This window comes from Enoplosus armatus, chromosome 5 (genome assembly GCF_043641665.1).
Source record: "Enoplosus armatus isolate fEnoArm2 chromosome 5, fEnoArm2.hap1, whole genome shotgun sequence".
Taxonomy (NCBI): domain Eukaryota; kingdom Metazoa; phylum Chordata; class Actinopteri; order Centrarchiformes; family Enoplosidae; genus Enoplosus; species Enoplosus armatus.
In genome coordinates this window covers 27,243,021-27,266,192 of record NC_092184.1, presented here as the reverse complement: position 1 = coordinate 27,266,192, position 23,172 = coordinate 27,243,021, and the positions used below count along the sequence as shown (strand labels likewise).

At 43.4% G+C, this 23,172-nt stretch overlaps 1 protein-coding gene across 1 annotated transcript; it reads left to right on the top strand.

The window, feature by feature from the left end:
- Positions 1-2,597: 2,597 nt before the first annotated feature.
- LOC139285869 (diacylglycerol kinase delta) lies at positions 2,598-22,914 on the top strand. Its single transcript, XM_070906541.1, has 28 exons — positions 2,598-2,666; positions 2,738-2,870; positions 3,159-3,265; positions 3,356-3,481; positions 3,968-4,070; positions 4,184-4,346; positions 4,430-4,538; positions 5,182-5,321; positions 5,478-5,562; positions 8,643-8,737; positions 8,844-8,943; positions 9,184-9,478; positions 10,249-10,410; positions 11,569-11,697; positions 11,776-11,869; positions 15,651-15,761; positions 16,542-16,638; positions 16,799-16,906; positions 17,806-17,919; positions 18,023-18,157; positions 18,563-18,735; positions 19,496-19,607; positions 19,855-19,947; positions 21,019-21,138; positions 21,511-21,628; positions 21,794-21,924; positions 22,079-22,178; positions 22,811-22,914. The coding sequence occupies exons 1-27, from the start codon at positions 2,613-2,615 to the stop codon at positions 22,166-22,168; spliced, it is 3,297 nt and encodes a 1,098-aa protein (XP_070762642.1). The 5' UTR covers positions 2,598-2,612; the 3' UTR covers positions 22,169-22,178; positions 22,811-22,914.
- The last annotated feature ends 258 nt before the right edge of the window (positions 22,915-23,172 follow it).

The following is a 23,172-nucleotide window of genomic DNA, read 5'->3' as shown; positions in this document are numbered from 1 at the left end:
GGGATACTTGAACTCCTCCACTTGAGGCAGTAACTCCCTCCCAACCCGGAGGGAGCAATCCACCTTTTTCCGGCAGAGATCCACTGCCTCAGACTTGGAAGTGCTGACTCTCATCTCATCCGCTTCACACCCCAGTGTGTGATGTAGGTCACGGTCTGATGAAGCCAACAGAACTACATCATCTGCAAAAAGCAGAGAAGCAATTCTGAGGTCCCCAAAGCGGACACTCTCCTCCCCCCGGCTGCACCTTGAGATCCTGTCCATGAAGATCACAAACGGTGACAAGGGACAACACTGGAGGAGGCCAACACCCACAGAAAACGTGTTTGACTTTGTACCGAGTATACGGACACAGCTCTCACTTTGGTTATACAAGGATCGGATGGCTCGTACCAACGGCCCTGGTACCCCATACTCCTGAAGTACCCCCGACAGGACCCCCCGGGGGACACAGTCATATGCCTTCTCCAAGTCCACAAAACACATGTAGACTGGATGGGCAAACTGTTAAACTACTCAGACTGTGTACATGTGTATTTAGAACAAACTGTGTGTGTGTGTGTGTGTGTGTGTGTGTGTGTGTGTGTGTGTGTGTGTTATGAGCTTCATGAAGTACAGCTGTGTGTGTGTTTGCTCACAGTCTTTCTCTGTTGGTCTCCCCTCCTCCCCATTGGGTGGTCGGCATGACGACAGACAGGAAGTAGGCTTGAGTCATACGAGAGGATGTGGGCGGGGCTAGTAGAGAGAGAGCTAGACAGTAACAGAACAGCACAGGACCAACAGACCATCACTACATTAACACACAGTGAAGACCAGAGCCAGGTCTCCTCGAGATCTGAACCCTCCTGGATCAGGATTCTGAACTGGATTTTGCAGCATGACTTGGACCAGATTGTGAAGTGGATTTTTGAACCAAACAGTGATCTGGTTCAGGACTAAAAGTGATGAGAGTTTACCGAATAGTAAGAGAGCTAATGAAGTGACAGATTTACATTCCTAATGCAGAGTAGCTGACAGTCAGGAGGTTAAAGGTCGTCTGTGTTTTTGATGTCATGTAAACTCAGCTGCTGATTGGTCAGAGTCATCTCTCTGTCGTACTGAAGAAAAGTTGTTTAAATGTTAAACGTATGATTGACAGCAAACACTAAAGAAACAGATGCACTGCACAGTGTTGCTACACTAGACTTCCTGAAAAGACTCCAATAAATCCCAAAACAGTTTCTATTGTTCTTTATTTTTAACACTAAGAATCATGTTGTCAGAGTGGAGGACTGAAAACAGAGTCCCAATCAGAGGTTTGCTTTACGAGTAAGGGGAAACACAGAGAGCTGTGTGTGTGTGTGAAGTTGTCTTTATATGTCAGAGATATTTTACTTTGATAAAAGCTGAAACTAGAGAACATTTGACCTTTTTATTTGTAAAATGAATCAAGTAATTCATCATTCTCTCTTTCTGCATCTGACTGTAGAAACAGTGTGAAGTCGGGGAGGGGGGGGCGGTTCGGAGGCAGTAGGTACTTGACTTGTTAACATTTAGCAAATAAATCCCAATTCTGAATCATGTTGAATGTTGAAACAGTCACAGTCACTGTGGTTGTTTCAGTCTTCAAAGCGTCACATGTTGAACAAAATGAACCTCTTCAAATATTTGCTTTTTAATTCCAGTCGCTCCGGTTCAGATGAAGCTCCACTCGTCTGTTGTTTGTTATGTTTGTTGGTATCATGTGATGCTGAGCTGCAGGCTCAGTGGAAGTCGTTCAGCCTCAGACAGCCTCCATGTTCAGGTCTGTGGACAAAGAGCTGAAAACTAATTCTGACCTCTGAGAGTCCACAGGGACGATTCATGAGATCAGAATAAGACTGGATCCTGATCATGTTTCTGCTCTCTCACTTTCCTCCAGCTGTTTTTTTTGCTTCTGACCCCAAGAAGTCCTTTTCCGACCATTTTTAACTGACAAGCTACAACAGTCACATCTGAACGTCAGGGTGTTTTTCAGCCTTTGAATTTATTGCTCCTCTGTAAGCAGCGACTGGAGACCGTATGACTACTTAGGATAAGATGTGATTTACATGTTGTATACCTGTATGTCTTATTGTTCAGTAGACACTTATTGTGTGTTTATTGTGGATCTGCACTGTAGACTGTGAGTGTAGAGGTGTATTATTAGTTTGAACCACATAACATAACCAGATAATCACACTCACACACAAGTAGCCTGGTGGGGTGTGAAAATGTTCAGTGTGCGTGTGCACGTTGTCAATGTGTATGTGCACGTATTTCACATGTTTTTACCCTAATCGGCCTCCCATATATTTCTGTCCATGTGGGAACAGACGCCTCTTTGTGGAGCAGCTGAACAGGAAGTGGAGGTCCACGTCTGTTCCCCCTGAAAATTACAACCACACACACACAATACACACACACTTCTGCTGTGTGTTTTATTCATATAATCAGAACAATGATCCTGTCAGCTGCACCAACAACAATACAACCAGTAAATACTGTAAGTTAACCAGACTCTTTACGTGTGTGTGTGTGTGTGTGTATGTGTGTGTGTGCAGGTCATCACCCCCTGCAGACGTCTGATTCTGTGTGCGGACAACAGGAAGGAGATGGAGGAGTGGATGGCGGCTCTGCGCAGCGTCCAGAACAGACAGAACTATGAGGTCTGTATTATTACCAGTATGACTAGCAGAGTCCCAGTACGAGGTGCTGACTATGTGTCTGTCTCTCCCAGTCCACCCAGTACAGCATGGACCACTTCAGTGGGATGCACAACTGGTACGCCTGCTCTCACGCCAGACCGACGTATTGTAACGTCTGCAGAGAGGCGCTGTCAGGAGTGACATCACATGGCCTGTCCTGTGAAGGTACACACACAGTACACACAATACACACATGATACACACAGTATACACAGTACACACAATGCACACAGTACACACACAATACACACAGTACACACAATACACACAGTACGTTTGATTCTACTGGATCAAAGACCTGAACCTGCTGCCTCTGAGACAACAGAGTCCACCTGCTGCTGGGGGGTTAACAGGCACACACACACACACACACACGTACATACATGTGTCACGTCCTCCATGACCCTTTACACCCCCCATAGTGTGTGTATTTTACCTGTGTGTGTGTTACAGTGTGTAAGTTTAAGGCCCATAAACGCTGTGCAGTCCGAGCCACCAACAACTGTAAATGGACCACGCTGGCTTCTATCGGGAAGGACATCATCGAGGACGAGGACGGGGTGAGATACACACACGATTATTCCTGGACTTTAACAGTGACAGTAAATGCCTCGTCCATCTTACAGGTGACCTCTGACCTCTGTCCTCAGGTGTCGATGCCTCATCAGTGGTTAGAGGGGAACCTGCCGGTCTCCGCTAAATGTAACGTCTGTGATAAGACGTGTGGCAGCGTCCTCCGTCTGCAGGACTGGAGGTGTCTCTGGTGTAAAGCCATGGTGAGACACACTTCTGGTTACTATGGTCACTATGACAGAGTCATGTGACCACTCTGCTGAAACACAACACTGTTCTCCTTCACTGCTGAGTTACTGTCAGTGAGACTCAACACTTCCTGCAGATGTTTCACATTAAAAGCCTCCAGCAAAGGGAGGATTATTACATCACATTCATTTAGCACTTGAAGATTTAGTCTTAAAGGTGGATTTTCTGCATTTGCTGATGGATTGTCACTGACCTGTAGATCAGGAACAGGGAGCCAGAGGAGTGTTGTGGGGAAACACCACCAGGGTTAATCCAACAGCAGCTACTGCTGCCATGGAACACACCCTTTGAGCTACTGGAAGGCTTTTAATGTGAAACATCTGTGCAGAAAGTGATTTTATGAATGAATGAATTGATCAGAGAAGGTGACGGTGTCATGGGCAGTATACTGAGTGGACCATGTGACAGGTTCAGGTGTGCTTCTTCTCTCTGTCCTGCAGGTGCACTCAGGCTGTAAGGAGCAGCTGTCCTCCAAGTGTCCTCTGGGTCAGTGTAAAGTGTCCGTCATCCCTCCGACGGCGCTCAACAGCATCGACTCTGACGGTGAGACTCATCAAAACATCTCACTGATTAAGAGTCAGACAGTTCGACTACTTTACCAGCTCGCCTTCACACTTGAGTTTACATGCACATTCTGAAGTGTGTGTTGTGTTCAGGTTTCTGGAAGGCGTCGTGTCCTCCGTCCTGCACCAGTCCTCTGCTGGTGTTTGTCAACTCCAAAAGTGGAGACAATCAGGGCGTCAAGTTCCTGCGACGCTTCAAACAGCTGCTGAACCCTGCACAGGTGTTCGACCTGATGAACGGGGGACCACACCTGGGGTGAGAGAGATAGAGAGAAACAGAGAGAGACAGAGAGAGAGTTTTATTTAAACTGGTTCAAACATGAAATCTGTTTCTGTCAGTCTACGTTTGTTCCAGAAGTTTGATACGTTCAGGATCCTGGTGTGTGGAGGAGACGGCAGCGTCGGCTGGGTTCTGTCTGAGATTGACGCTCTCACACTGCACAAACAGGTAAACGCACAATTGTTAATTTATTGTTAATGTTAGTTTTTTATTGTTCAAAGGAAATATTCCTTTTCCTCTCAGCGTGTCGTGTGTCTGTCTATGTAGACGAAGTAACTAACGATATCCCAATGAATGAATGTAAAGATAGGGGCCACCATCATGAAACACAAAGATATCAAACATTTCTCCTTTTTGGTTTCTTGTGAATGTGATTTACAAAGTAGACAAACAACATGACATTTAATCTCAGTTGGATTTAAAAGGTTTCAGTTAGTCTTTAGGAGGTTCTGTGGTTCCCTGACACAGGAACAAGTTCAATAACCAGTCCGTCCACATCCTGCTCTCCATCAGTAACAACAATTAGAAGATAAATGCAGTTCAGGTGTGAGATTATCATTGTTGCCGGTTTAGATCTCATCGTGGTGAAAATAAGTCGAAGCTGACATCAGATGTCTTGTTTAGTCCGACCAACAGTCCACAACCCCAAGACCTTCAGTTTATTATCATGTAAGACAAAGAATAACAGATCATCCTCACATTGGAGAAGCTGGAACCAGAGGACGTTGTCTACATGGAAATCTGATTGTCACTAAAAGCTATGAAATGAAATATGCTATTAATTGTGTTGTTGTGTGTTTTCTTGTTGTAGTGTCAGCTGGGAGTTCTTCCTCTGGGGACCGGGAACGATCTGGCCCGGGTTCTGGGTTGGGGTTCAGCCTGTGACGACGACACTCAGCTGCCTCAGATACTGGAGAAACTAGAGAGAGCCAGCACCAAGATGTTGGACAGGTAACTGATGCTAGACAGGTAACTGATGCTAGACAGGTGACTGATGCTAGACAGGTGACTGATGCACAGGGCAGGAGGTGATGAGACAGATGTTGACCTCAGACATCATGTGACGTTAGAAACACTAACTGTATCTTTTCTCTCCTCCTGCTGCAGGTGGAGCATCATGGTCTATGAAACCAAGTTTCCACGGCAACACTCTGCGTCCACTGTCACCGAGGACTGCAGCGACGACTCTGAGGTAACAGGAAATGACATCACTTCCTGCTGTTTCTTAATATTTAAGAGTATGGGGAAGATGTTAAGGTCACACCTGTCTGACCTCAGGTGGAGATTATCTGCGTGTCACCGTTGCTGCATCCTGGGCTCAGCGCTGCCCAAGACGATTGCGATTGGTTTAAAGAAAAGCAAACAAGCTAGAGCATTTTCATCTTGTATCCCAGAATGATGATTGATTGAGCCACACCTTTCTGTGTGGATATAGGTCTGACTATGCAAGACTAGGTACTTACTAATGTAGTAATGTCTCTTCCTCTCAGTGTATTTTCATTAAATCTGTGTTTGAGAGTGGGGGGGCATATATGTAAATGATTAATTTATATTGCAACAGTTTCAACCAGTCTGATGTTGCCATCATGTCATATCAGTCTCTTTCTGAGACGTTAGTAATTCGATGAATCTTCTGTTTACCAGGATTTATTTGCTTTGTCTTAGTAAGTGATACAAATATGATATCTGGCCTGTAAGATGGTCCCAGACAGCACAGAGGTGGTTCATGGAGTAACACAGAACTTGAACAAAGAAGTGTTTACCAGGGACACTGTACATTTTTTGAAGATCATCAAAAAAACTAATTAAACCCTCATAATCCCTCTGCCTTTATATACACATATATCTACAGATATATATAGATAAGTACAGAAATGGATATGTACATGTACACTATCCGTTTATCTCAACACTGTGTTCTCACTGTGACTGGCTTCACCTCCTCACTGAGTATTCTCAAAGTCAGCATCATGTGTCAGAAATCCTCCACCACACTAATGAAGGGAAACTTCCTACATCTTGGGAAAAGCAGCAAAACAGCTGCGATATGTCAAAGAATGTATTTCAGAAAGAGGGGTTAAGAAGTACAAAAAAAATTAGTTTTGGCTCAGTGGCTTTACAACATGTTAGTATGTATAGATACTTTGGTTCCCTCTGGAACCAATTTACAGTGGGGTCCAAAGGTCTGAGATAACTAGTCAAGCTACTTCTATTTTGCATTTGTTTGGTATGTAATACTATTTTTTTCATTACAATCTGAATCAATCTTTGAAAGATGGTCAGGGATTTCAGAGAATCTTAGTCTTTTGTATGTCCCCCTTTTGCTTTAATGACAGCATGCACTCCAGTTGGCATGGACTCCACAAGTTTGTGCCAAACCTGATGACCCATGTTATCCCAGCATGATCTGGCAATGTTCCAAAGGGCTTCTTGTGATGTCACAGAAGGCTTGGCTTTCTGAGTCTTCAAGTGCCCCCATAAATAGTTCAATGGGGTTGAGGTCAAGTGACTGTGGAGGAAAGTCCATGACAGTGAGGACTCCTTGGTCTTCTTTGGTAGTAGTAGTTCTTGCAAAGCTTTAAGGTGTGTTTGGGGTCCTTATCCTGCTGCAGTATGAATCCCTCTCCACAAAGGTGCAGACCAGAGGGTACAGCATGTCTCTGAAGAATGGAGTGGTGCTTCTCCTTGGTCAGGCTGTTGTCGATTCACTGCAGGGGTCCAACTCCAGAGTAGGTAAACCCCCCTAGACTTGAATATTCCCACCACCGTGTTTCCCTGTTGGTTTGATCCACTGCAGTATCATTCTCTGTCCTGCTCGTCTCCTTACATACACCCTTCTGTTACTGCCAGAAATCTCTCACCTGGATTCATCAGTAAATAGGACTTTTCTTCATCCACAGTAAAATGCTGCTGTTTCTTAGCCCACCCCAAGAGATTGGCCTTGTTTCCCCCTCTGAGAAGTGGTTTAGAAACTGCTACTGGTCCTCTGAGACCACTACACGACAGCCTTCTTTTGACAGGACTTTTGCTGATTGGAGTGTGGCGTTCTTTATTTAGCAGATTGTGTATCTGTGATGAAGCTGCTTTTCTATCTCTCGGGGAACTAAGCTTGTTGTATTGATCTTCTGATGGTGTGGTCACTGTTGGTCTGCCTGATCGAGCTTTGGATACAACTGATCCCGTTTCTGCAAAGCGTTTTAGAGTTCCATGCACTGCCCCCTTAGAAACCTTTAGTCTGGCCATGTTTTGACTCTGAGAAAGCCCCTCTATGCTCAGATTAACAGTTTGACTTCTGACACTTTCACTTAGTTCTGATGCCATGTTTCCCACTATCACATTGCTGCTTAGTGAGCAATGACCTGCTGGAAACTTGAGGCGCAGCCATATTTTGAACAGGTGAACACCGGCTGCAAGCTGAGTTCATTGAACGAGCCTCCGATGAGGAGATCAGATCCACCTGTGTGTCATCTGAACGCATGCTTCGATGGAAGGACACAACTCAAAGACATCTGACCTTTTGGACGAAGGAGTTTAGTTGGTCAATGCCACAAATTTGATTAAATTTGATTGCCGACCTAAAAATAGTGCAGAATCAAAATATTTCTTCTTCATTTTACATGTCATAAGTTCTTATTTTTAAATGTTTCTGGACCCTAAAACTGTGTGATTGTTTCCAGGTTTATGTGAAAATATTTGAGATTTTCAATGTGGTCTCAGACTTTTGGACCCCACTGTATATAATTATATAGTAAATGTTTCTGTAACTGATGAAGGTCTGAAGAAATAACCTTGACAAACACATTTGTGGCCCTAACTTAAGAATTGATGCAGTAATTATGACACATTTGCACACAGCTGTTTGATGGGATACAATGATGAAGTGACATTTTTCATTCAAAAAGTCAAAGTTCAACTTCCCTGTGACATCATAATGTCCATTATTCAACACCATAACTCAGGAAAAGAAGGGGAGATTGTGACCATATCTCAAAGCTGGTCAAACACTGAATAGGAGACACTGGTGGCATGGTGGTGCAGTGGAGACCATCATTTAATTCATTCACTTTTGACTCAAAGGTAGCTGTGACCTCAAAATAGGTTTTTAGCCATAATTTAAGAATTTGAAATTATGAGTTTGTTCTCATTTAGAGGAATTAGAAAACAAAACTCAAGGACTGAATCAAATGAACACACGACTGTTGAATTAAAACATGCTCACCTGTACTGACCATGACAACCTGTACACCTCAGTGTTTGTGTCTGCTGTTCCAGGTTCAGCAGATTCAGACCTACGAGGACTCAGTGGCTGCTCACCTGTCCAAGATCCTGACCTCAGATCAGCACTCTGTCGTCATCTCCTCCGCCAAGTATGTCTGTTTGTCTGTCAGTCCAAACAGTGTTGGCTGCTTCCAATACTGTTGATATATTTAGTTGTCATTGGTAAACTGACATTATCTTTGTGACTATCTTCAGGGTTCTGTGTGAGACGGTGAAGGACTTTGTGGCTCGTGTTGGTAAAGCGTACGAGAAGAACACAGAGAGTTCAGAGGAGTCGGAGGCCATGGCCAAGAAGGTACGTTTATATTTGTTTATATCTTTATATCTCCGAGTGATTTAATCTTAATCCAGCTTCAGACGTGTGAAAAGTAACTAACAGGTTCAGTGTAGATCTGTGATGATGTTTAGTTGTGTGAGAAGTCATAAACAGTTTAGTGTAATTAATTAATTAATCTAATGAGTGCTGAGAACCTGAAGATGGGCTGAGCAGCAAAAGATATGAATTGAACAGTGATGACTCGTGTTTGTTTGTCAGTGTGGTGTGTTGAAGGAGAAACTGGACTCTCTGCTCAAGACTCTGAACGAGGAGTCTCAGGCCTCCACCATGCCCCCCCCAGCTCCTCCCCCCACCATCGCTGAGGAGCAGGAGGAGGCAGAGGGAGTTGTTCTGTCTCCTCCTCTTTACGCTCCTCCTCACGCCCCGTGCTCCCCACGGACCAACACCTCCTCCTCTGCAGCAGCCGCCATCTTTAAACCACGAGAGCAGCTGATGCTGAGAGCCAACAGTCTGAAGAAAGCCATCAGACAGATCATCGAGCAAACAGAGAAAGGTATGACAGACAGACAGGCAGGCAGGTCGTAGGATATACAGACAGATAGACAGACAGACACGTCACAGGACAGAGAGACAGACAGACAGGTCAGAATCAGAATCAGAATCAGAATCAGAAACTGTTTATTACCAAGTAACATACATTACAAGGAATTTGCTGTGGTCTGAAGGTGCTATTGTTTTGATAACAAATAAGTAGAATATAAAAGCTAAAATAAGAATAAGAATAAAAATAAAAATAAAAAATAAGATAAGATAAATAACAACAGTGCAGTGACCAGAATAAAGTAAAGTGTCCAGATAAAGTGTCCAGTAGGGGGTGGGTGCGTTAATGTAACGCAGTGGGGACAGGGGTGATGTACGTTAATATAACGTATAGCTTGTGTTTGTGTTCTGGGGGGGGGGTCAGTGAGAGTTTGTCAGGTTGACTGCAGAGGGGAAGAAACTGTTTTTGTGGCGGGAGGTTTTGGTCCTGATGGACCGCAGCCTCCTGCCAGAGGGGAGGGGGTCGAACAGATGGTGTCCGGGGTGGGAGGGGTCGGCAGCGAACAGGACAGACAGACAGATCACAGAACAGACAGACAGACAGACAGACAGACAGGTCACAGGACAGACAGACAGACAAATAGACCAACAGACCGACAGGTCACAGGACAGACAAACAGGTCACAAGACAGACAGACAGTCACATCAGGTTCACACTGAAACTCTTTTACTTCATTCAGGAGTCTTTAAATGTGGGACTGATGATTAAAGTGTGTTTTCCAGCTGTGGATGAGCAGAATGCTCAGACTCAGCAGCAGCTCTTCTCGCTGAGTCAGGCTGAGGAAGAGGAGGGTCTGGTGGAGGAGGAAGAGGAGGAGGAGGTGGAGGAGGATAAGATGTCTCTGCAGTCGTCCTACAGCGCCAAACACCGCAACACACGCAGAGGTCAGTAATACTGCTACTATTGTAGTAGTAACACAGTAGTAGTACTACTACCGTCTCTAGCACTGGTACCAGTTCGGAACCATAAAGTCTCAAATATTAGCTGCTTAAGCTACAATCAGTGAATCTCACCACTTCCTGTAGATGTTTCACATTAAAAGCCCTTTTAATGTGAAACATCTGTGCAAAAAGTCGTGAGTTTGATTGACAGAAGCTTTAGATCAACAAAACATCAGCTGAGTGGAAATAATGAGGGATTGTCTTACAAACATGGAGGAAGTGTTGAGTTTATATCAACAGCAAATTAAAACAGAAAACAGGGAGGACATTATCATATTAAGATATAATACATCAATATATAATAGTTATAATGCAAACAATGAAACATTAGAAAACCTGACTCTGATATAATCCTGATTAAGATCTGCCTCTCTTTGCTGTTCAGGTAAATAAAGACTATTAAAGATTTACAGTATCACCATGTTGGCTCAAATGTAAGATGAACCCCATTTAACAGCAACTGTTTATTTTAGAGGATATACAACACTTTGAATAACAAAGCAGATCAATCTCAGTTAACTGTAGCCAGTCAGACTGTGATGACATACAGAGTCAATAGGAAGACACGATTAGGCACAAATGTTCTTTATGAATCTCCTTCATCAGAGAGACTGAAGGGAAATAACAGAAAGGACCTCCAGTTCTGCTGAGGTCAGAGGCGGAACTGAGCACGCACGCACACACACACACACACACACACACACACACACACACACACACACACACACACACACTGTTGCTAACTAGTTTTCTGCTAATGTCTGTTTCTTGGTATGTTGGTGCTCCAGGGGTCAAATGTTTCTGTTTGAGCATGCATTGATAATCCTGAAGCTAACTACATGTGACGTGTCAATACAAACTCTGATTTCCTCTATCAGTCAGCCTGTAACTGGAGAGGAGTCAGTCCCCACTTCTCTCAGTGCAGTCTGGCAGTAGTTAACAGTTTTATGTTCAGGACAACAGAAAGTTCTACTCTTCCCTCAGACACCAACATGAACTGTTCCTGCTCATATCCAGAACCTTCAGGTTCAATCTGGTCAGGGTCTAATTCCTGGACCTGTCTGTCTGCCATTTTGCCTGTCTGTCTGTCTGTGTCTTCAGTCAGTAAGACGCCCTGTGAGAAGCTGATCAGTAAAGGGAGCCTGTCACTGGGCAGCTCCGCATCACTTCCAGTCCAGACAGGAAGTAGGGAGAACATGCCCATGCTCAACACAAAGATCCTCTATCCAGGTAGGAAGGTTGAACAGCAAGTTTATCTCATCATGACAGCGGCCTGATGTTTACCTGTGTGCGTGTGTGTGTGTGCAGGTCTCAGAGGTATCTCAGGTTCTTTCTCCAGCAGTTCTGTGATCAGTCGACTGTTGGTCAACGCCGACCCGTTCAGCTGTGATCCTGACAACATGTAAGACTGTCTGTCTGTCTGCCATACTTAAGTTCTTCATCATATGCACAACAATTAAAGTGAAGCAGTCGTTGGCAATGAAATTCATGTTTTCAGGCTCCTCCAACAATGCTCAAACAATTTGTAGAACATCACACAAGTAAATGAGAAAAGAGAATCTAAGACAAGACACAAATAGTGCCAAAGTTAAAATACAGGGGAAAAAACAGAATATATAAAATAGAAAATAATATGAAATGTAATACTGAGGAGATTCAACTTTTCACTCAAATTGTTAAGCTGATATTATGATTTGTAATGAAAACAAATAGTATTACATTCCAAACAAATGCAAAATAGAAGTATTTTGACTAGTGGTCTCAGACTTTTGGACCCTACTCTCTCTCTCTCTCTCTCTCTATATATATATATATATATATATATATATATAAAAACATATATATATATATGTATATATATATGTGTATATATGTGTATATATATATGTGTGTATATATGTGTATATATATATGTATTCAGTGGTGCCCAAAAGTATTAGAACACCTGACAGATCTGAAAATATTGACCTTTTTTTTTGCCTCCAAAACATGATTTCATTTCATAATGTTCATGAAACATGCAGATGGTTGCTCTGAGCACAACAAATATCATATGAAGTGAGTCCTACTGTTTTTATCCACTTTTAATTTTAATATTTGGTCTATCCACCTTTTGCAGCAATTACAGCAGCACATCTCTCTGGCATAGTGTCAGTATATTTCCTGAGAACTTCAACACTAATGTTATCCCATGCCTTCTGCAACTCAAGCCAAAGGCTTTCCTTTGAATGTACAATAGATCTGTCCACTTTATTTTCCAACTCGCCCCAAATTTGCTCGATGGGGTTGAGGTCCAGACTTTGAGGGGGCCAGTCCATCATTTTCAATGATTCCTTCTGTCGCAGGTAGTTCCGGCAATAGTTAGAAGAATGTTTAGGGTCATTGTCCTCTTGGAAAATAAATCCAGGCCCAATAAGACGACTCCCAGATGGTACTCCGTGCCTCACCAGAATGTTGTGGTATACTTTCTTATCCATGATGCCATCAATTTTCACTAAGTCACCTGTTCCTGAGGCTGAAATGGCCACCCACACCATAATACTACCCCCTCCGTGTTTAACTGTTGGCAAGAGACACTCATTTTTATATCTCTCCCCCTCTCTCTGTCGAACATACACTCTTCGCTTGTTGCCAAACTGTTCAAACTTGGACTCAGTCCACAATACTTTATACCAAGTATACAGAGATGCTTCACTTGTCTGTCTGAAAGTGTCTTTTTTCTACCTCTCCCCTTTTGGTTCTGGTGTGAATTGGTGGCATCATGGCGGTCTAAAGTGTACTTTACAGTGCTTGGACTGCATCTCAAGTCCTTGGCTATGCGGCGGTAACTCCAGCCAGCATCAAAAAGGGCCTTTATTCGAACCAGTTGCTCACTCGTTAGCTCCTTCTTCACCTTAGCCATGTTCAAAGAGCAACATGTGCTTCAAGGCTACTTCTAGAGGCTTTGAATTTATACCAATTGGTGGTGTGGCCTCATTGACAAAACCCTGATGTTACCAATCACTTAATGAGCAGGATAGGCCTTGTACATTCAAAGGAATCACACAGCTGTGTCCTAAGACTCTTGCATCACCATCAATTTAACCATGATCACACCTGACAATGATTACACAAGTAATTTGGCTTCTTCTGTGAAGGAACATGATTGTGTGACATTGACAGTGAAATAGGCCTAGCTTGTTTTTTGTAAGGAAAATAACCTAAATCTCCTTATGATGGCTCTATTCTATGGTTTATAAAGCATAATGATGACTTTGTAGATATTTAATTTGTTTTATGGGTATTTTAATGGACAATTCAACAAAAAAGTGTTCTCATAATTTTGGCCACCACTGTGTATATATACTATATATATATATATATATATATATATATATATATATACACGCACTATTCCCCTCATTTATACAAACAGGGACAAATGTGGAAGATTTTGGACCAACATGTAAGACAAAGCTCTCCACCAACATCTCCAAAATATATAATATAAATCTATGTAGTGGTGTCTGTGATGCTGTAAGTCCTTTTGTGATGTTTGTTTTTCTTTCTATCTGCTGGACTCGGGTCTCTGCAAAACAGATCTTGATCTCAATGAGATGACCTGACTAAATAAAGGTGGTGTATACTGTAAATGTACACACAGAGATGTAACAGGTAACATAACCTGTAACATAAGTAGTATACAGGTAAGGTGTAACAGTGCAGTTTAAGTAAAGTGTCAATAGTGGGGAGCTGAAGAGTTCAGCAGTCTTCAGGCCTGAGGAATGAAGCTGTTCCTGAGCCTGGTGGTGTGGGACCTGATGCTGCAGCACAGTCTTCCAGGCGGCAGCAGGCAGAACATTTTGTGGCTGGGATAGTTGGGGTCTTAAATGATCCTGTTGGCCATCTTCTTGCACAGCTGGGTTTAGAGGTCCTCCATGGATGGCGGCTTCGTTCTGGTGATGTCCATGGTGCTGTGCAGTTTTCACCACCAGCATTACGGTTGAGGGCCGTAAAACAACCAGTCAGGATGCTCTCAATGGTGCACCTGTAGAAGTTGCAGAGTGTCCTTGAGCCCATGTTGAGCCTCCTCAGCCTGCGGAGGAAGAACAGCCGTTGTCTCGCTGTCTTGGTGATGGTGTCAGTGTGGTGAGTCTAGGTCAGGTCCTCACTGATGTGGACAGATGTTCAGTTCATCTGGGAGAGATGCAAACATGATCTCAGCACTGCAGGTTTTCCCTTTGTAGTCTGTGATGGTTCAGCCCGCGTTTCTAGAGTCGGAGCCCTGGTAGTTAACCTCCACTTTGTCCCTGTATTGTCTCTTAGCACTGCTAATAGCTCTCCGGAGCGCATACCTGGACTTCCTGTACTCTTCCAAATCACGTTGTAAGCATCAGACTTCCCTATTAACCCAGGGCTTCTGATTTGGCAATGTCCGTACAGTAATCCTCGGTGAAACGTTATCTATGTCATGGCTGCATCTTTGTATGTGTAATGTAATGTGTAATGCTGTTGTTCTGAAACACACCACTCGGTAGTGCTAAAGCAGTGACGTAAGCCCGAGTCTGATTAGTCGGACCACTGCTAAATGGTCTCGGTCACCGGTCTGTCGAGTTTCTGCCTATAGGAATGCAGAAACAGAACTGAGATGTGAGCTGATTTTCAGAAAGGGGGACGAGGGAGGGCCTTTTATCCGCCCCAGAAGGACCTTAAACATGGTTCTATGTGTTACCACGACATGTAGGACAGCTGATGTGTTGATATTTCGGCAGGGCTTTCCTCAGGTTGGCGTTGTTTAAAATCCCCGTCCACAGTAAATGCCACGAGGTCTCACACCTGTCGATTAGTCCATACAGCTCGTCCAGGACTTGGTTGGTGGTAAACTCCCTCCTCATGAGGTGCTCTAGGTTAGGACAACAGCCTGTAGAAATGATCTCCATATCTGAGCACCACTGGTTGTTGACCAGGGAGGTTGTTGTCCCTTTTTTTCCCTGATTGTATTGTCCCGTCCTGGCAGTGAATGGAGGGCCCCTCAGAAACCATGGCAGAGTCCGGGATTGGAGGGTCCAGTCAAATCTCTGTGAAAACCATAACGTTGCAGTTCTTAGTGTCCTGTTGAAAAGCCATCCTGCTTATTATCCACTGACTGGACATTTGCTAGAATAATAGTGTGTGTGTGTGTGTGTGTGTGTGTGTGTGTATAGGGACTGCTACACTGAGAAATGTGTCATGAACAACTACTTTGGAATCGGACTGGACGCTAAAATCTCTCTGGACTTCAACAACAAGAGAGACGAACATCCAGAGAAGTGCAGGTACTAAACAACAATCACATCTAAACTTCTTTTATTTCAGGTTTATTGAACCTGAACGTCTTCCTATCATAACTGTCAGCATCATGTCCCGTCTAGACTACTATAACTCACTCTACTCATGCTTCAGCAAACACAACCTTTCCAGACTTCAGTCAAAATGCTGCTGCCAGACTCCCACTAATTCTAACAAAAGAGTATGTATAACCCCATTTTTAGCTTCGTTACACTGACTACCTGTGCGTTTTAGAATACATTTTTGGATTTTAATTATCACTTTTAAGACCCGGATGGGACTGGACCCTGATTATGTCAATGAATGTTTAATCCCGTATGAGCCCAAGTGTAATCTGGATGTCTAATAGTCAATTCTATTGTTTTATTATTTTAATATATTATCATATAATTTATTTTAGTTTTTTCTTACTTTCATGTTCTTTTTATAATGCTTTTGTTTTATTGGATTCTGTTTTTATTTTGCTGTTGTGAAGCACTTTGTAATTATGTTTTGAAAGGTATACAGATAAAACGTATTTTTATTTTAAGAGTGATCTGTCCAATGAGAGTGTATAACTGTGAACGTGTTGTCACATAACAACACACACTGAGAAGCTTCTTTAAATCAATTCAACCTTCGTCTCCATAGAAACCTCTGACGGTCATTGTCATTTGTGATATCAAGTTTGTAGTTTTATGTTAATCGATAACCATAAATTTAATGATTTCACCAATAAGCACATGCGTTAATTTGATGCTAAACATTTTGATTGATGGTGTGTTCAGGAGCCGGACTAAGAACATGATGTGGTACGGAGTTCTGGGAACCAAAGAGCTGCTACACAGAACCTACAAGAACCTGGAGCAGAGGGTTCTACTGGAGGTGAGACATAGAACAACCTAGATCCAGCCAAGGACTCTGTTCTGCTAGTTTTCCATTACTGCTCACAGACTTCAGAGCACACGGTCACTTTCAGATTTACATTTTTACACCAATGTGAAGCTTAAAAAGAGCTTGCAGAACTAACGTGATCTGTGCACAGTGTGATGGGCGGCCCATCCCGCTCCCCAGTCTGCAAGGCATCGCTGTGTTGAACATCCCAAGTTACGCAGGAGGAACCAACTTCTGGGGAGGAACCAAAGAGGACGATGTGAGAACTGAACTTGTCTCTCTGACCGTCTGTCTGTCTGTCATGTGATCTCTCAGTTCCTCTCCACTCTTTCCTTATTTTCTGTCATATATATATATAATGTTACAATGTCGATTAATCATATTAAACGTCTACCCATCTGACTCTCGGAGCCCAGGACTGAAAACCTCCTCCTCCCGGTGGTCCAAAGCTTCTGTGCTGGCGGTGTAAACACCAACACTCCCCTGGTGCTCAGCGCTAACTGAGCTAACGGCAGCTACAGTTAGCAGCAGTTAGCAGTTACTTTCTAAAGCTTTCTGTCCATCAGAGAGGTGAGGCAGAGCAGCCGGAGGACATCAGAGGGAATACCAGAAAACATTTTATCCATAAAATGATGGAGTTTCACTAAAATCAGTGAATAAAGTTGTGTTTTTGTACAATATTCAGTGAGGCCCAGTCCCCAGAAACACTCAGCTCCAGCAGCATCTATCGTTTTTCCAACCTACTTCTTGTCTCATTTGTGGTCTGATAAACAGGAAGTTCATCACATTCAGTCCCCATGTCTCTATTTTCCAACCTAAGTTACTGTTGCTGTCCTGCAGTTGACCACAGCGGCTCAGTATGAAGCGGTGCGCTGTGCTCAGGGTCAGAGGCGTCTCCCTGCCCCTCGTGGGCTGCAGGGAGCCAGCCAATCAGAAGAAAGTGGGCTTTTAGGGAGGCGGGCCTTGAAGAGAAAGGAGCTCAAACGGCTGTCAGACAGAGGGTGAACTGTGGGGCCGTATGAAGGGCCACAATAAGATGAAGAAGGACTTATTTGATCTGTCCCCTTTAAATTATGACCTAGCATGTTATCATGTGTCTACCAGTCTGTCGAGCAGTGTCAGGTGATGAGTGATGACACCTGTCTGTCTCTCTCTCAGACGTTCACGGCTCCGTCCTTTGATGATAAGATCCTGGAGGTGGTGGCCGTGTTCGGCAGCATGCAGATGGCCGTGTCCCGAGTCATCAACCTGCAGCACCACCGCATTGCTCAGGTACAACTGTCTGTCTGCCTGCCCGACTGTCTGTCTCTACTGTCCATCTTTGCTGTCTACCCAGCTGTCTGACCCTGTCTGCCTGTCTTTCTCCCTGTCTCAGTGTCGGACAGTGAAGATCACCATCCTGGGTGATGAAGGCGTCCCAGTGCAGGTGGACGGGGAGGCATGGGTCCAGCCTCCAGGTTACATCAAGATCATCCACAAAAACCGAACCCAGACCCTCACCAGGGACAGAGTGAGTACTAACCCAGACCCTCACCAGGGACAGAGTGAGCCCTGCAGACAGGCTCTTTAGTAAGTGCACCCAGCTAAAACTACTGCAGTCTAATCCTTATTTATATAAATTGGGTGGACAAAATAATAGAAACACCTGTCAGTTCAACAGACTCCAGACAACAGAATGATCCAACAGGTGAATCCACACAAAGTGAACATTAGAACTTAATGAAGGAGGATTTATTACAGGACTGTTGTGTTAGTTAACCAGTTTATTAGGATCACCCAACTCAAACTGAGTATGAGTCTAGCTCATCTGCCCTCATAATGATTGATGAGTTATGATCATATCACTAATCAGTCACAATGATTGATGAGTTGTATGACACCACAGCTGTTGTCAGTATCAGTGTGCGTGTTTCAGGCATTTGAGAGCACCCTGAAGTCGTGGGAGGACAAACAGAAGTGTGAATTTCCCCGGACCCCCCCCCCTCAGCCCCCACAGCCCCCCCTCTCCTCCCAGCCAGAGATTGTCTCTGAGGAAGAGGCGTCACTCGTCAGCGAGTTCGGTCAAGCAGCAGGAGCTCTCATACACAGGTAATCACAGTACCAACATCAGCTCTTGTCTCATTAATACTGACACATTAATACATTAATACATTAATACGACTGATTCATATTTTAATCATCCTGCTAAAGGACAAAAACTGAGGTGGCTGACATCTTTAATCACAGTGTTTTATCATCATAGAAATGTATTATGATAGTAATATAATGACTGTTATATACCGACTTTAATATAATCACTGTGATATAACGACTGTAACATACAGGCTTTAATGCAACGACTGTAATATATAGGCTGTAATACACAGACTTTAATAAACCGTCTGTAATATGCCAACTGTGACATAACTGTAATATAACAACTGATATAAACGACTGTTAGACCACCTCTAATATATCGACTGTAATATAACAACTGTGATATAACCACTTTAATATAATGATTTTAATATACCAACTGTAATATAACTACCGTAGTATAACGACTGTAATATACCGACTGTAATGTACCGACTGTAATATAACCACTGTAATATAACCACTGTAATGTCCAACTGTAATATAACCACTGTAATATAACTACTGTAATATAACCACTGTAATATAACCACTGTGATATACACCGACTGTGATATACCAACTGTAATAACCACTTTAATATAATGATTTTAATATACCAACTGTAATTTAATGACTGTAATTTGTTGTCAAAGTAGTCGGTACAACCTGTGAGTACTGTTTGATTGTGATTGTACTTGTTTCTGTTTTGTTTTGATCTTTTGTGTTTCAGTATTCGTGAAGTCGCTCAGTCTCACCACAGTCTGGAACAGGAACTGGCTCACGCTGTCAATGCCAGCTCAAAGGCCATGGATGTGGTCTACGCCAACTCCAAGAGCTCCGGGGTACTAAACACTTACTGGTCTCTACTGTCCTGGTCAAAAATATTGATAATGTAGAAAGTGACTAGTGGGATGTTGATGCAGATACATTTGTAATTTCAATAATATAATTTGTGGTTTTATTCATCCAAATCAAACACTTGACCTCGTCTCTCCCGCTGTCTGTCTCTCTCTCTCTCTTCCTGTCTGTCTCTCTTCCTGTCTGTGTCTCTGTGTCTCCCTGTCTGTCTCTCTCCCCGTCTGTCTCCAGGCTTTGAGCTGCAGTGTTGTCCTTCAGATGGTCAGTAACGTCAAAGCTTTACTCAGTGAGACGGAGCTGCTGCTGGCTGGAAAGATGTCCATGGTAACTGTCCCCTCTGCTGTCTGTCCTTCTGTCCTCTTGACATGTTGAACATGAAGATGTTTGAGACGTTTCTGTGGCAGATGATCACGTTGATATCAATATTGTTCTCGTTCATACAGATGTATTCTGCTCTCAAATGTCTGCATGGTCACATATAGATCTTTATATATATCATTTATATATAATCAAAGTTCTTAGTTTTTAACTTTTAACGTCTTAACGTTTTTAACAGAATCATGAATCTGACTTCAAAAGATCCTGATGTCAAGATCATGTCATCAGCATAATATTTCACTTGAATCCAGTTACCATTTTGTCCTCATCAGTGCTGTGAGTCTGTGAACATTTTAATGACATTCATTGATTTTTCTGAATCAAGTTCAAATTCTCATCATTGACTGTAGAAGAATATAAATATAATATTAATATAATATAAAGAGGACCAGCAGCTATAAATCTGGTCTTCACTGACCTCCAGTGGTGTGACTTCTCACTGCTGCAGTGATGTCAAGGTGCACTCCAGGACACTGTGACATCACAGTTGGGCGTGTTTACAGGTTCAGCATAGCCCACCTGTCACACCTGACCTAACCTGACCCAACCTGACCACACCTGACCACACCTGTCACACCCGACCACACCTGTCACACCTGACCACGCCTGTCACATCCGACCACACCTGTCACACCTGACCACACCTGACCACACCTGACCACACCCGACCACACCCATCACACCTTTCACACCCGACCACACCCGACCACACCTGTCACACCTGACCACACCCGACCACACCTGACCACACCTGTCGCACCCGACCACACCTGTCACACCTGTCACACCTGACCACACCTGTCAATGATGCTGAGGTCAGAGGTGAAACATAAACTCTGCTTTTCAGTTACTCTTTAGAATGTTAATTACAGTTGAACCTTCCTTGTTTTCCACCATGTTGTTGAGGAATCTTCAAGTCCTGATGTACTGGTCCAGGTCTTGTTTGTTGTCCTGGTCCTCATGGATGTTGTGCGTGTGTGTGTGTGTGTGTGTGTGTGTGTGTGTGTGTTTGTGCAGCAGCTGGATCCTCCTCAGCAGGAACAGCTGAATGCAGCTCTGAGCTCTGTGGCTCAGCAGCTCCGTCGGCTGGCTGATGTTTCCTGGTTGTGTCCTGTCATCGACCCCTCGGACCATGAGGTAAACCACCACAATGAAAACAATGAGTTTATTACAGCCAGCTTGTTTTAGATGGACTTTTCACACATAACAGACTTACTGTCCAGCCAAATCCAGCCCCCCAGCAAACATTGATGAAAGCTGAAACTGAAAGTTTACATCAAAATATATTATTGTTATTATTATTATTATTATTAACCATTACATTATGTTTGTGTGCAAGAGTCATTACCTGCTGTAACTCTCACTTACTCTTCAGAAACGAGACGTCTGCCATTAAAAACAATCCGAAAACACTTTTATTCTGAAGGAAATTAAAAGACACCTGTCTGTCTGTCTGTCTGTCTGTCTGTCTGTCTGAACCTGTCTGCCTGAACCTGTCTGTCTCTTCAGGGTCCTCTAACAGATTTCTCAAAACGAAGTCGGAGTGCAAAGTTCCGTCTCGTCCCAAAGTTCAAGAAAGACAAAAACAACAAGAACAAAGAGACCTGCGCGACTCTGTCTCTGCCAGGTGAGCTGTCTGTCTCTCTGTCTCTGCCAGGAGATATTAAACATCTGTTTTCTGTATTCTGGTGAGATCAGGTTCAGGTTTCTGTGACGCTGCTCTGGGTGTCTGTACTTTTCCTTTGTTGAGGTGTTTCCTGTCTGTCTGATCCACTTCCTATCGGTGTCTCAGTTCACCAGTGGGGGACGGAGGAGGTGGGGGTGTGGCTGGACTTTCTCTGTCTCACTGAATATAAGGACATCTTTATCGGACATGACGTCCGCGGAGCTGAGCTCATCCACCTGGAGAGGAGGGACCTGAAGGTACCACTAGCTCTGATCGCTAACTGCTAACTGAGTGTGCTGTGTCATTGGTTGGCTGCATGATGGATGTTTGATTGTTTTTGTTTCAAACATGTTAATAATGTGTGTGTGTGTGTGCGCGCGTGCACGTGTGTGCGTGCGTGCGTGTGCTCAGGACCTGGGGGTCACAAAGGTGGGTCACATGAAGAGGATCCTTCAGGGCATCAGAGAGCTCAACAGGAACAGCAGCGCCAGCGAGGCCTGAGTGCTGCCAGGTGACCACTGTCTTTACTGGGGGGGGGGGGGTTAGAAATCTGTCAAAAACTTGCTTCAAACTAAAAATTGTATTGTTATTTATTAGGCAAATAACAAACTGGAACAACTAAATTGTCCTTATTCACATATATTAACCAAAAATCTTATAATATTTAAATTTAATATTTAATAATAATAATATTTTGTATGACCTCCTTTGGCCCTGATAACAGCTTGCATTCTTGCAACCACAAAACAAATTTTTCTGTTCAGGAATGCAAGTAAATAACTGTAATTTGGCATCTCAATCAAAAAATAATAATGTGCTTTACTATTTTTTTCTGCTTTTTTGTAAAACAGTAAATTTGGTAAGTTCATGGATAACAACAATAATTATATTTTAGCATTAAAGATATAATTTTGACTAAAGAGCTTGGCTTGCACATACTGGTGGATCAACCATTACAGAAACATAAAATATTTTGGTAATCAGCAATACTGTTAATTTAGGGCAGCGGTGGCAAACACCTTACACTGGGTGGTGGTCTAATAAATTTGTTAAGCACTGTATATATATACATGTATATATGTATGCATATATGTATATATGTGTGTTAGTTTGTAGCCTGACTTCTCCCTGTTGTCCTTCTAGCTGTCTGCTCTCCTCCTACCTCTGCTGCCATCGACCACCTGACCTGACCTCACCTCTGACCTCTGACCCTGAACCAGCAGGTCTTAACACAACCACAGGACCAGGACTCATTCGGTCTCTGCTGAGCCTCCAGCTCAACCACCTGGAGAAAGAACTAATCAGATGATCCAATTGTGCCTTGTCATCTCACCAAAAACAAACATTTATCTACCTACAGAAGATTAAAGGGCTGCACCAGAGCCATTTACACTCCGAGTTGAGACTGTTTGGAGCAGGAATGTGATGATAACATGTAAATCCAACAGATGAGATGGAAATCTCGTCTGATTGAGGAACAAGTTTACTGTCCACATGTTAACGAA